Source organism: Triticum dicoccoides, chromosome 3A (genome assembly GCF_002162155.2).
Source record: "Triticum dicoccoides isolate Atlit2015 ecotype Zavitan chromosome 3A, WEW_v2.0, whole genome shotgun sequence".
Lineage (NCBI taxonomy): Eukaryota > Viridiplantae > Streptophyta > Magnoliopsida > Poales > Poaceae > Triticum > Triticum dicoccoides.
In genome coordinates, this window is record NC_041384.1 from 667,624,055 (window position 1) to 667,638,128 (window position 14,074).

Here is a 14,074-nt window from a genome sequence, read left to right on the forward strand (position 1 = left end):
ACCTAGGTTGGCCCGTGAGAACCTCCGACACTAGATACATACTGCGTTGGATGGTAGAAATAGTTTGATAGGGTATATATGAGCTACTTGCATTAGGGAAGTAATTTTCCACTCGTGTTTGGTTGTCTGTTTGGGCTGATGCACCACGTGGCATTTGGTTGCGTACCTAAGCGCCGGATTGGACCGATTATAAGTTAACAACTACACATACACATGACACATATAATTACAGTAGAGTAGATATATAGATCTATTGGTCTACGTGAAAAACATAAACACGACTTGCAGGCCCGCGCAGGTCTCGCGTCTCCTCCACCAGCGAGTCTCTCCGCCTCCGTCACATCTTCCTCTGCCCCTCCTCGCACCTCTTCGTGTCTCTCCTCACGTTGCCCCCGCGGGCGGCTGAGGAGAGCCCCAGATCCGCTGCCACCAGACCCCCCTCCTCGCCATGTACCACCTTAAGGATAAAGTGCAAGACTGTTAGGAACCAAAAACCTAAAGCTACAAATTAAAGCACTTAGTGTAGGAGACAATTAAGAAAGAAGATTGGTCAATAACTCACTTCAAGATGAATAATAAAGAAGTAAGATCTTCCATGTGCCATGCGTGTAGGACAGTGTTTCAGTCAGCGGTATCGAATGGCACACCAACCCTTAGTTGATGTTTCCTTCTTCTATATATACTCCCTCCGTTCCAACTTACTCGTCGTAGAAATGGATATATCTAAAACTAAAATACATTTAGATACATCCATACCTGCGACAAGTAATTTGAAATGGAGGGAGTAGATGGCAGGCAACACAAGCTTCACCGTTCATTCAGGCACGGCCAACACTTAATAAAAATTGATACCATGTGCAATTCCTTACATCGGCATAAGCGTGTGTATATGTTGATATACCAATAAAATGAAGGAGAAACACATAGAATTATATGGCGTCAGAAAAAATAATCATGTGCCTATGGATGGCTTTGCAGAGCTAGAATGCCACGAACCACGAGAAGTTGCCCAAGAATACGTATTACATGTGATTATCCATCCACGAGCCATGGATGAACCTAGCTAACCAACATAGGTAGAGGGGCACACTAATCGTTGTCATTTACTCAACTGGTAAGAAAAAAGAGATGAAATAGCTAAATAAGTGGTATGTATGTCCGCCTCCCCTTGTAAATGTGGAGCAGTAGTTGGCACTCTTTAATCATTAGATTGATATTATTTAAGAAGACAAAGTACCTTACAAATTTACATTCATTTATAACATTAACATTTTCATATATCTTACTTAATCGATCATTTCACCATATTTCTCATAAAGTATACCGGAACGCACAATCACAACTATGGTCTTGATTGGCTACATCCACAATGCAACATACATTCCAATTCTTCAATAGTTTAGAGAGAAAAATATGCACTATATGGAACAACTAAAATTATGCATTTACGACATCTAACATATTATTTATTCTATAACAGCTCAGCAATAACCACAAGATAGAAACTAAAATTATCTGTGTTAAAAATAACTAAAATTATCTAGCAGTTGCGCCACATATGGGCATAGTGTTAACACGGAAGGACCAAGTAGCAAAGATTTCGTCTTCATTACCTACCTTTATATAGAATAAGGTGGGTGCTTAGGCTCAAGCAGGTACATAGTCTTGCGGTTTAGCAATATTGTAGTAACGTATACTCCCTCCGTTTCATAATATAAGATGTTGTTACAACCAATATATGAGTACATTGGTTGTAATAACATCTTGTATTGTAGAACGGAGGGAGCAACATGTTAGTTTATTTGTGAGAAACTTCTAATAGATTCACTCTAAAACCGCTGGCAAGGGGGCGTGGAAGAGTTCGAGCCTATTACTTTGGTTAAGCTACCATTATATACGTCTATATTATTATGGGCAACCATTTAATTAAAGGAAGTCGAGTACACATCTCCTTCAACCTGAAGGACGAGGACCTGCAATGATATAACGTTTAAAAGAAAACTAACCAGCATATGAGAGTGATCAGAAAGTATACGACTCGAGGGGCGAGGGGGGGGGAGGGGGTGGCTAATCAAATTAGAATGAAGATTCCTGTTTTATATGATAAATGGTTGATTTTGATATGAATTGTTGGTTGTGTTTTCTCCTTGTTCAGACCCAGAGTTATGCTAGTTTCCAAGCATTTGACTCTCCTTTACAAGGCAATGAGGATCAAAAAGAGGCCGTGTCAGCTGACGCATCGACGGGTTCCCCACCCGGATGGGGATGGAGCGACAGAAGTATGGAAATATGATAAGGTAGCGGCGAGATGAGCTATTTAAATAGGTGTCAAATGGAAGTGTAGTGATGTATGCAGCTGAGTGGTCTTAAGCGCTCAGTGCACCCATACTGAACTCGAATGTGCGTGCTTCGGAAGGGAAAGTAAAGCGAACTACTAAATGTTATGCCGGCTTGGCCCGATCAAGAATCCTATCCCTCTGAAACTGTCTTCTGACTTATCCATGTGCATGATTAGGGAAATTGAATTCATATTTTTCCTAGGTCTATCTCATGAGCCGATGTCAACCTTGTGTTGTAATCGAGGCACGAGTACTCGAAGTAGAAGTGTTAACATTCCCCTTTCCTCGAGAAAGTGCCTGACCCCAACCCGGTGCATAATCTGTCTTTCTATGAGTACAAGCGAATGCAGCTAGTTGAACTAACATTGACGGCTACCATACTTTCTTATCCCGCTAAGTATCTCAAATATTAAAACACTAAGATGAACACATCGGACTTGCTAGAGACTAGGCCCTTGGAAGCATTTAAGGGAGTAATGAAGCCGCTGAAATGACGTAATAATTTTCATGCGTTACTTACGTGAATACTTTTGCTAGCCCGAAGTCAAAAAGTTTAGGATTGTTCATTATGTTGCCCATGGAACTACTCCCTTCGTTCCTAAATATAAGACCATTTAGAAATTCCAATTTAGACTACATATGAAACAAAATAAATAAATTTACAGTCTAAAATATGTCTATATACATCCATATCAGGGTGGACCTCCGTGCACCCCACCAGTGTCACAGGACACTGGCGCGCAGGCACAAGCCCATCTGACGGCCCATGTGGTCAAGCAATACGTGAAGCACACAAGATCAATTGATCAATTACGCCTCAAAATTTTCTCAAAAAAAGAGAAGAAAATACGCCAAAAAAAAAGATCAATTGACCAATCTGATTGATTGAATCGACGTGTGTCGTGCGCCTGTTGTTGCCTGCTGATTTCTCGCCTCCCCGGTCTGATTCATCCTGTTCGCCAACTCGCAACTCGCCATCTCACCGCGGCATGCCGGGGTTGCCTAGATCGGTCAAGACATTATGGCAAGGCAACGTGCTCATCTCTCCATTTTTGCCTTCCAATTGGATTATTGTGATTTTCTTATTTTGGAGTAATTCACATCTATTTGAAATTTTACGGCGGTTCACATCTATTTACAAATTGTATTGCTGGGAATTTTCAGTTTTGGAGTAATTTTTCAATTTTACAAATCATCTCCATTTCCACAGTTTGGAGTCTTTTATGCTCTATTATTGTTATACAGTATACAATCAGCTATATATTATCTCAAACAGAAAGAAATATTTAACCGTCATGGTAAGCCTTTTGTCGTCCAACATTTTTAATTGCTGAAATTTAATTATAATCTTTAAGCATTGTAATAACACATTACTTTTTTTAATTGGTAATATAGCATTACTTGATATACATGCATATGTGATAGTATTCCCTATGGACACCAGGGCATTTTTGTCTTAGTTCATCCTTGACCCGTATGTAGTTCGTATTGAAATCTCTAATTGCATCTCCAATAATTTGTATGTTAGCTTGTTGGTAAAATATGCTATGTCATCAATCAACACCTTAACATACAACAACTTCAATGGGTTGTATCTAGTTTGCCCAATAGGATGCGAGATAATAAATGAGATGCTCTCTCATTCTACATTGAAGCTTGTGCAATGGGTGTTGGTTCATGTACATACAACTTTCCTCTCTTTTCTCATTTATTGTATGACACATCATCAAAAATCCTATGTGGCAAAGTCTACCGACAACTATTTTACAACCATTGGAGTGCTTGTATTTAAAAATGGAAGGAGCAGAAAGCAAGGCCACCTTGTTACGTCGGTAGATCAAACGACCACTTACGGTCCACTGGTTTAAAAAATACTAGTAATATAATAATAACTTTCATAATGATCAGTGAGGCCATGTACAAACGAACAGACTGTTCGACTGCACCACTACAGCGCCCCCTAGGTGGATAACCCATCGCACCGGGTCTCTAGCTAGGCTAACTGTCCATACACATCATGCGCCTACGTGCGCCCGCACGCCCTGCATGCCAGGGGGTGCCGTTGTACTCTCCCTCTCTCCCTCTCTGTACTTTCTCTATATAAGCCCATCGAGGCTGATGAAAACTGTGTGAGGGAAAATATACAACTCAACTTGGTATCAGACACCTTCGATCCTTCCTCTTCCTCTCTGCTTCCGCTATGGATCGACTCCTTCGTCGCTCCCGCTCTGCTGACCTCGAGTCCGCCTACGTCTCTCCGGCCGCCCGGCGCCTCTTCGCCCCGGACCCAGTCGCCGCGCTCCCCGCTGCCCCGGCCGCGGCCCCTGCCGCCGCGCCCACCGCGGTCCCCGTCGCCACCGGCACGGCCCCCGCTGCGACTCCCGCGGCCCCCGACGCGGTCACCACAGCCCGCGTTCCCCGCCTCACGCCCGCGGTGGTCCGTGGCAAGGAGCCCATCCCCGAGGCTGCTCCACCTTCCTCCTCCACGGCGGCACCCGGCCTCCGTCTCGCCGCGTCTTCTTCTGCTTCGCCCGCTGCGACTCAACTTCGCGTCGCCGGGAGTGTTCCGGTCCCGCGCCTCGACAACGCCATGTTCCCCCACCTGGCCCCGCCGGACGTCGGCTCGTCCTCCTCCGTCGGCCTCCCAGCCTCCATCGCGCATCACTTTCAATCCCGGCTGGACTTGGAATCTGGTAACTACACCAAGTGGCGTAAACTTTTTTACTGCATCTGTCGTCGCCATAACGTGCAACACCACCTCGACGAGCCCGCCGCGCCTCTTCGCCAGAGCGCGGTTTGGCGCAACGACGACCTCACGGTCGTCCTATGGTTCCATGGGGTCGTCGCCGACGAGCTCCTGGACGTCGTCGCCTCCCCGGAGAGCACCGCGTTCGACATCTGGTCCGAGCTGCACCTGCTGTTCCGCGACAACCAGGCGGGGCGCGCCGTCTTCGCAACCTGGTCCAGGGGGACTTGTCCGTCGCCGAGTACTGTCGGCGGCTTAAGTCCCTCGCCAACGAGCTCGAGGACGCCGGCGACCACATCACCGATCGGACTCTGACTCTCCAGCTGATCCGCGGGCTCTCCCGCAAATTTCAGATCATGGCCACTCTTCTTCCAATGCAGACTCCGTTCCCCTCGTTCGTGCAGGCGCGCTCGCGGCTCCTCATGGAGGAAATCGCGGCCAATGAGCGCGCTCGCCTCGACGGACGCCCCGAGGCCACTGCCACCGCCCTCACCATCGCCGGCGGCGCCAACCCCTCCACCGATCGGGTTCCCCAGGGCTCCTCCGCGGATCGCACTTCCTCCGCCGACAGGGGCCGAGGGGGCGCGCCATCCCCGCCCGGTGACACAGGCTCCCGCGGCCGTGGGCGTGGCCGCGGACGTGGCCGTGGCCGTGGCTCGTCCTCCTCGGCTGGCTCCTCGACCGGGCGCGGCGCCTCTACACCAACCCCCGGCCCGCCGCTCTCTGGCTTCTTCGCGCCGTACGGCACCATGCTCCCTGGACCGACCCCGCCTCGTCCCGCCTGGGCTGCGCCCAACGCAGCAGGAGTCCTCGGCCCCCGCCCGCCGCCACCACACCAGGCTTACCCGGTGGCCGCCGCGCCGCCGACCGGCGGCCCCTTGTGGGAGCAGTACAACCAGCTTTACGCCACTCTTCAGAACCTGTCTATGCAGCACCACGCCGGCGGCGGCGGCCAGGAATGGTTCCTCGACACCGGAGCCTCCTCCCATGTGACCGGTATGACGCACACCCTCTCCAAGTTTTCTTCCCCATCTTTGCATCATTCTTCTGGTATTGTTGTTGGAGATGGGTCTCATTTACCCGTTACTGCTGTTGGTTCTACTACTGTCTCCTCCTTCTCTCTCAATGACGTCCTCGTTTCCCCCACGATTATCAAAAATCTTATTTCTGTTCGTCGCTTTACCATTGACAATTCTTGCAGTATAGAATTTGACCCGTTCGGTTTTTCCGTGAAGGACCTAGCCACTCGCAAGATAACCATGAGGTGCAATAGCCATGGAGACCTCTACCCCTTCTTCTCCAACACCAACGTGCAAGCCCTTCTCACTGTCATCGGCGGCGACGTATGGCACCAGCGCTTGGGGCACCCAAGCAATAAAACCATTTCCATGTTATCTACTTATTTCCTTCCAAACTGTAATAAGGGTGTGTCCAACACTTCCGTTTGTACGGCATGCCAATTAGGCAAGCAGCCCCGGCTGCCATTTTCTCATTCTCATTCCTTTACTAGCGCTCCCTTTCAATTAATACACTGTGATTTGTGGACCTCTCCAACTAGCAGCTTTTCTGGTTTTCAATATTACTTAGTGATATTAGATGACTACTCACACTACTCTTGGACGTTTCCCTTACGCCACAAATCTGACACCGTCGACGTACTACACCGTTTCCATGCGTATGTCCTCACTCAGTTCCACGTTCCCATCCAGTGCATGCAATGCGACAACGGGGGTGAATTCCTCACCACCTCCCTCCGTGATCTCTTCTCTCGCTATGGCGCCTCTTTCCGTCTCTCGTGCCCCCACACCTCACCACAAAACGGCAAAGCCGAGCGCCTAATCCGTACCACCAACGACATCTTGCGCGTTCTCCTCATCCACGCCAACCTACCCCCCGCGTTCTGGGTCGAGGCCCTCCATACCGCCACATACATCCTCAACCGGCGACCTTGCTCTTCCATTGCCTCCGAGACGCCTTATCACCGTCTCCTCGGCAAACACCCCACATATGATCACATGCGCGTCTTTGGGTGCCTCTGTTTTCCCAACACCATCGCCACCAGCCCCCACAAGCTCTCCCCTCGCTCATCACGATGTGTTTTTCTCGGGTACCCCCTCGAGCACAAAGGATACCGATGCCTGGACCTCTCTACGCGCAAAGTGATCATCTCACGCCACGTTACGTTCGATGAACGCACCTTCCCATATTTTTCTGGCGACACACCACCTTCCCACGCACCTCGCACGTCCACAGAAAATCCCAGCCCAGATATCTTCCCAGATTCCCATGCCCCACCTACCTCGTACCAGCCTCGTCTGCCGATCCCTCCCGCTGTCCCCGCGCCTACCCCACCTACCGCTCCGGGATCACCGCCCGCGCCCACCCAATCCCCGTCTCTGCGCTCGCTACCCGCTACCTTCCCCCGATCCCCCGCGGCCCCCACGCGCTCCCGATCCAACGCGGCCCCCACGCGCTCCCAATCCCACGCGCGCAGCCCACCGCCCGCGTCCCCAGGCCATGCAGCTTCCCCTCGTTCCCATGCAGATCCCCCGTCCCCTCCGAGCCCCCATGCAGCCGCGCCATGCACGTCCCCCGCCACCTCGCCTCCACACGCGACCAGCCCGTCCCCAACACCCACACCATGCGAGTCTCCTGCCGTTCCGCCTGGCCCCGCGTTGCCTCCTCGAGCCATTCCAGTTACACCTCCAGTCAACCACCACCGCATGCGCACACGCTCGAAAACTGGATTTGCTCAGCCCAAGGCTTTCACCACCTCCACTTCACATCCGACCTCCATCAGCCCCATCCCTTCTTCCTCCCGGGTTGCTCTTCGAGACCCCAATTGGTACAACGCCATGAAAGAAGAGTATGATGCACTGATGCGGAATAACACTTGGAGTTTAGTGTCGCGTCCTGCAGGTACCAACGTCGTCACTGGCAAATGGATCTTCCGGCACAAGTTCCACCCCGACGGCTCGCTTGCTCGCTACAAGGCGCGTTGGGTCCTCCGCGGTTTCACTCAGCGAGCTGGCGTCGACTACGACGATACATTCAGTCCCGTCGTCAAACCGGCGACCATCCGCACGGTTCTCAGCCTCGCCACCGGGAAGGGGTGGCCCATCCACCAACTCGACGTCAAGAACGCCTTCCTCCACGGTCATCTCACGGAGACTGTCTACAGCGCCCAACCTTCCGGCTTTGTCGATGCGTCCTCACCCTCGCACGTCTGTCGGCTGAACCGTTCCCTCTACGGCCTCAAACAGGCACCGAGGGCGTGGTTCTCACGCTTCACCACGTACCTGCTCTCCATCGGCTTCGTCGCGTCGCGGGCGGACTCGTCGCTGTTCATTCTCCGCCGTGGCGGGGACCTCGCCTATCTCCTACTCTACGTGGACGACATCATCCTCACCGCCAGCTCCGTCGCCGTCCTCGACACCGTCATCCGGGCGCTCCATCGCGAGTTCGCGATGACCGACCTCGGCTCGCTCCACCACTTCCTCGGGATCAACGTCACCAGCTCGGCGCGCGGCTTGTTCCTATCACAGGAGCAGTATGCGTTGGAGATCCTCGATCGCGCCGGGATGCTCAACTGCAAGCCGCTATCGACGCCGGTGGACACGCTCGCCAAACTCTCCGCCGACACCGGGCCTCTCTTCCACGACCCTTCGCTCTACCGCAGCCTGGCTGGTGCGCTCCAGTACCTGACGTTGACGCGGCCCGATCTCTCTTATGCCGTGCAGCAATGCTGCTTGTTCATGCATGCACCGCGCGACTGCCACTTTCAGCTCGTCAAACGCATCCTCCGGTACCTGCGCGGGACGACACACCTCGGGCTCCAGCTCCATCGGGATACCTCCACCGAGCTCATTGCCTACTCCGACGCCGACTGGGCAGGTTGCCCTGACACGCGCAAGTCGACCTCCGGCTTATGCGTTTTTCTGGGCAGCAACCTTCTCACCTGGTCGTCGAAGCGGCAGAGTACCATCTCTCGGTCCAGTGCCGAGGCCGAGTACCGCGCCGTGGCAAACGCGGTTGCCGAGGCCGTCTGGCTACGCCAACTGCTCGGCGAGCTTCATCAACCTCCCGCGCGAGCTACCGTGGTCTACTGCGACAACATCAGCGCCGTCTACATGTCGAGCAACCCGGTGCAACATCAACGAACGAAGCACATTGAGATAGATCTTCACTTCGTTCGTGAACGCGTCATGTTGGGCGAGCTACGCGTTCTTCACGTCCCAACGAGCTCCCAGTTCGCGGACATCTTCACCAAGGGGCTACCGACGCGCGTCTTCAACGACTTTCGATCCAGCCTCAACATCGGCGAACCCCATGTTTTGGCTGCGGGGGGGTGTTTGACTGCACCACTACAGCGCCCCCCAGGTGGATAACCCATCGCACCGGGTCTCTAGCTAGGCTAACTGTCCATACACATCATGCGCCTACGTGCGCCCGCACGCCCTGCATGCCAGGGGGTGCCGTTGTACTCTCCCTCTCTCCCTCTCTGTACTTTCTCTATATAAGCCCATCGAGGCTGATGAAAACTGTGTGAGGGAAAATATACAACTCAACTCAGACGGCCCTTACACTGAAGAACACAACGGATGGGTGCAGCACACGCACTGCATCTGCACATCCAAATTACACACACAAACAAAAATCATAATACCTAATCAAACGAGGCAGCATTCGCGCGCGTGCATGCAGGAGCTCCGGGCGGCCGGCCGATGCGATCGATCCTGCGCGCCCACCGCAGGAGCCATGCACGCATGCATGCACAAGCACGGGGTAACCGGAGGATAAATTATTTAAGAGTGAATTCCACTTTTTACCCCATATTTATACATTTGTGACACTAATTACCCCTTCGAGTGAAAATTCGTCTAGAATACCCCTTTTAAAATCTTTGGACCCTCGTTTTTTGATGCGTGTCCATCAGGTAAGGTGTGAGGTGACGCCCTGTATCCAAAAACATGTGAACGGCCACAAGGAGTGGAACAGATAGACAAGAGAAGCTTGGACAAGATCGCCAATGATGCCCTCCGATCCTTACAGTTTTTTTTACGAATCAATGACGCAACATGCCGATCCTATCGACCATAAACAAACAAAATGTAAAACTGGGGTAAAACCGTGTTAAAAGTCTCCAAAATCTGACATTTCGATAAAAGTTCCACTAAATAGGGTAATATGTGTCACAAATGTACAACTACAAGATAAAAAATGGAATTCACTCATTATTTAACTAATACTCGACAACGGCGGATGGAGGGTCGTCGATCAGAAGTCGCCGGCGGCGGGTTTGGCATTCCCCCCCTTGGCGACCTCGCCGCTCTCGGCGGTGTTCATGCTGAAGCTTTTGAGACTGCGGCCGCCGACGCTGTTCACGGAGAAGATGTTCTCCTGCACGCCCGCGGCGGCTTCCACCGGCGCCGCGGTGTGGCTCAGCAGCAAGAGCCCCAGCAGGGCCAGGCCGAGCAGGGTCATGCGCAGCTCGTTGTTCCTTGCGCCCGCCATTGATGCCTGTGGAAGATTGAGAGATTGCGCGGATGGAGGTGGGTTTATTTGTTTATTGCGGTGGATTATTCGCAAGCTCTGGTGGGTGGAGGAAGGAGGAGGTGTTCTTGTGGATTTATAGTGGTATAGGAGAAGGCAAGACGGGTGGTGGTGGAACAACTTGGCTAACCAATTGAGGTTGAGAGGCACACTAATTACATTCATCAGGAGCGAACTGCATGGTGATCATGCCTTCAACCTGAGGCTGAGAGGCACACTAACCATTTGGGTGCTTATAGGCTCACACAGTGATCTTCTATATCTAAATAGCTAGTCCCCACTAACTATTTCTCTCAACATGCAAACACGCCACATCATCCCACAACATGCATGAGAAAATGCTCACCCCCACTATCATATTTCTCTACATACAAGCATGGCACTTCATCATTAAACATGCATGAAAAAAAAGACTCATCTCAACATCCAAACATACATAAGAAATTTCATTCTATTATGCTATTTATAATTAGTAAAAGAATTATAACTATATAGTAATCAAACACAATAAATTATATGTATTTTCTGTTTAGGCTTTTTATAGTATTACTTCAAATATTCATGTATCATGCAACGAATCACATTGAAATATTGCAAAATATCCCCGCAACAACGTGCGGGGACCAATGTACATGTTTATTTTTCCTTTTTTAGAAACTTTTGATCTATTCACTTGATACGTCTTCAATGTATCTATAATTTTTGATTGTTCCATACTATTATATTATCTGTTTTGAATGTTTAATTGGTTTTAATATGCTCTTTTATATTATTTTTGGGACTAACCTATTAACCGAAGGCCCAGCGCGAGTTTTTGTTTGTTTGCCTATTTTAGAGTTTCGCAGAAAAGAAATACCAAACGGAACAAACTTTCGCGATGATTTTTCTTGGATCGAAAGCAAACCATAAGATTTGGAGTTGAAGTGTGGAATGCCACGAGGCAAGAGGGCGCGCCCAGGGGGTAGGTGTGCCCCCATCCTCGTGGGCCCCTCGTAGCCCCACCGACTTACTTCTTCCGCCTATATATATACTTTTATACCCTAGATCGATCGCAGAGAGCCACGAAACCATTTTTTCACCGCCGCAACCTTCTGTACCCGTGAAAGCCCATCTTGGGGCCTCTTCCGGTGATCTTCCGGAGGTGGAATCGATCACGGAGGGCTTCTGCATCAACACCATAGCCTTTCCGATGAAGCATGAGTAGTTTACCACAAACCTTCGGGTCCATATTTATTAGGTAGATGGCTTCTTATCTCTCGTTGATTCTCAATACAAAGTTCTCCTCGATGTTCTTGGAGATCTATTCGATGTAATATTCTTTTGCGGTGTGTTTCCGAGATCCGATGAATTGTGCGTTTATAAAAAAGATTATCTATGAATATTATCTGGTTCTTCTCTGAATTCTTATATGCATGATTTAATATCTTTGCAAGTCTCTTCGAATTATCGGTTTAGTTTGGCCTACTAGATTGATCTTTCTTGCAATGGGAGAAGTGCTTAGCTTTGGGTTCAATCTTGCGGTGTCCTTTCCCAGTGACAGTAGGGGCAGCAAGGCACGTATTGTATTGTTGCCATCAAGGATAAAAAGATGGGGCTTATATCATATTGTTTGACTTTATCCCTCTACATCATGTCATCTTGCTTAAACCGTTACTCTGTTCTTATGAACTTAATACTCTAGATGCATGCTGGATAGCGATCGATGTGTGGAGTAATAGTAGTAGATGCAGAATCGTTTCGATCTACTTGACACAGACGTGATGCCTATATTCATGATCATTGCCTTAGATATTATCATAACTATGCACTTTTCTATCAATTGCTCGGTAGTAATTTGTTCACCCACCGTAATACATGCTATCTTGAGAGAAGCCACTAGAAAACCTATGGCCCCCGGGTCTCTTTCTTATTATATTTTATCTCTTTTACTTAAATCGCATCTCGTTTACTATTTTGTAATCTTTACTTTCCAATCTATACAACAAAAATACCAAAAATATTTACTTTATTATCTTTATCAGATCTCACTTTTGCGAGTGACCGTGAAGGGATTGACAACCCCTTTATCGCATTGGTTGCAAGGTTCTTGATTGTTTTTGCAAGTACTAGGTGACTTGTGCGTTGTCTCCTACTCGATTGATACCTTGGTTCTCAAAAACCGAGGGAAATACTTACGCTACTTTGCTGCATCATCCTTTCCTCTTTAAGGGAAAACCAACACATGCTCAAGAGGTAGCAAGAAGGATTTCTGGTGCCGTTTCCGGGGAGATCTATGCCAAGTCAAGACGTACCAAGTACCCATCATAAACTCTTCTCCCTCGCATTATATTATTTGCCATTTGCCTCTCGTTTTCCTATCGCCCACTTCACAACCTTTGCCTTTTCTTCGCCCCTTTTTCATTTGTCTCTTTTCGCTTGCTTCTCGTGCGTCCGTGTGTTAGATCGTTTGTTTCGCCTTCATGGCTAGCCCTTTATCTCTTCCTTTGTCTCCCGATTTTGAAGTTCTTCACTTCAAACAAAGACAAGGAGAAAACTTAAAAGATGCTTGGTACAGGATGATAGAATCTTATCGTAATTGCACAATAGATGTAGATTTCAAGGTTTTACTTCGTAATTTTTATGTTGGGCTAACCATGTCCCATAGACTACTCTTGAATTTTGCCGCTAAAGGGAATTTTATTGAAATTGATCTCAGTATTGCGTATGAGATTATAGAGGGAATAGTAGGAGTACTACCCCCACAAACGATACTACATCATACTCAAGAAGGAACCCAAGTTTTTGAGAAACTATGCGAAGTAACTAAAATTTTGCAAAAATCTCCTGAACCTCTTAAAAATGTTAGCGGGAACCTTCACCGCATGAATATGTTGGTCACTCTTTGCAATAAGCGGTTGGATGCTCTAGATCTAAAAATCTCTGAGTATGAAGGTAAACAAAAGGAACCTCCCGGATTCGAGCATAACTCCATTAAAAAGATAAAGGCCAAAGATGACAATACCTAGATTTATTCATGTTTTTATGCCTAGCTAGGGGCGTTAAACGATAGCGCTTGTTGGGAGGCAACCTAATTTTATTTTTGTTCTTTGCTTTTTGTTCCTATTTAGTAATAAATAATTCATCTAGCTTCTGTTATGATTGTGTCTTTTATGTTTTAATTAGTGTTTGTGCCAAGTAAAGCCTTTAGGATCTTCTTGGGTGATTGTTGTTTCATCTTGCTGATAAAAACAGAAAGTATGCGCTCACGAAAATTATTTTCATTTTTATCAGAGAGCGATAAAATACCAATTCTAACTGCAGTAGATCAATATACTTTTTACCCTGGTCGTCCTAATGTTTCAGAATTTTTGGAGTTACAGAAGTATTCGAAACCTTCATATTGCTACAGACTGTTCTGTTTCTGACAGATTCTGTTTTTCATGTGTTGTTTGCTTAT

General features: G+C 48.6%; 1 protein-coding gene across 1 annotated transcript; it reads right to left on the reverse strand.

Moving 5' to 3' along the window:
* Nucleotides 1-9,894: 9,894 nt before the first annotated feature.
* On the reverse strand, nt 9,895-10,670 carry LOC119272673. The gene has a single exon (XM_037554111.1). The coding sequence runs from the start codon at nt 10,597-10,599 to the stop codon at nt 10,363-10,365; it is 237 nt and encodes a 78-aa protein (XP_037410008.1). The 5' UTR covers nt 10,600-10,670; the 3' UTR covers nt 9,895-10,362.
* Nucleotides 10,671-14,074: the final 3,404 nt, after the last annotated feature.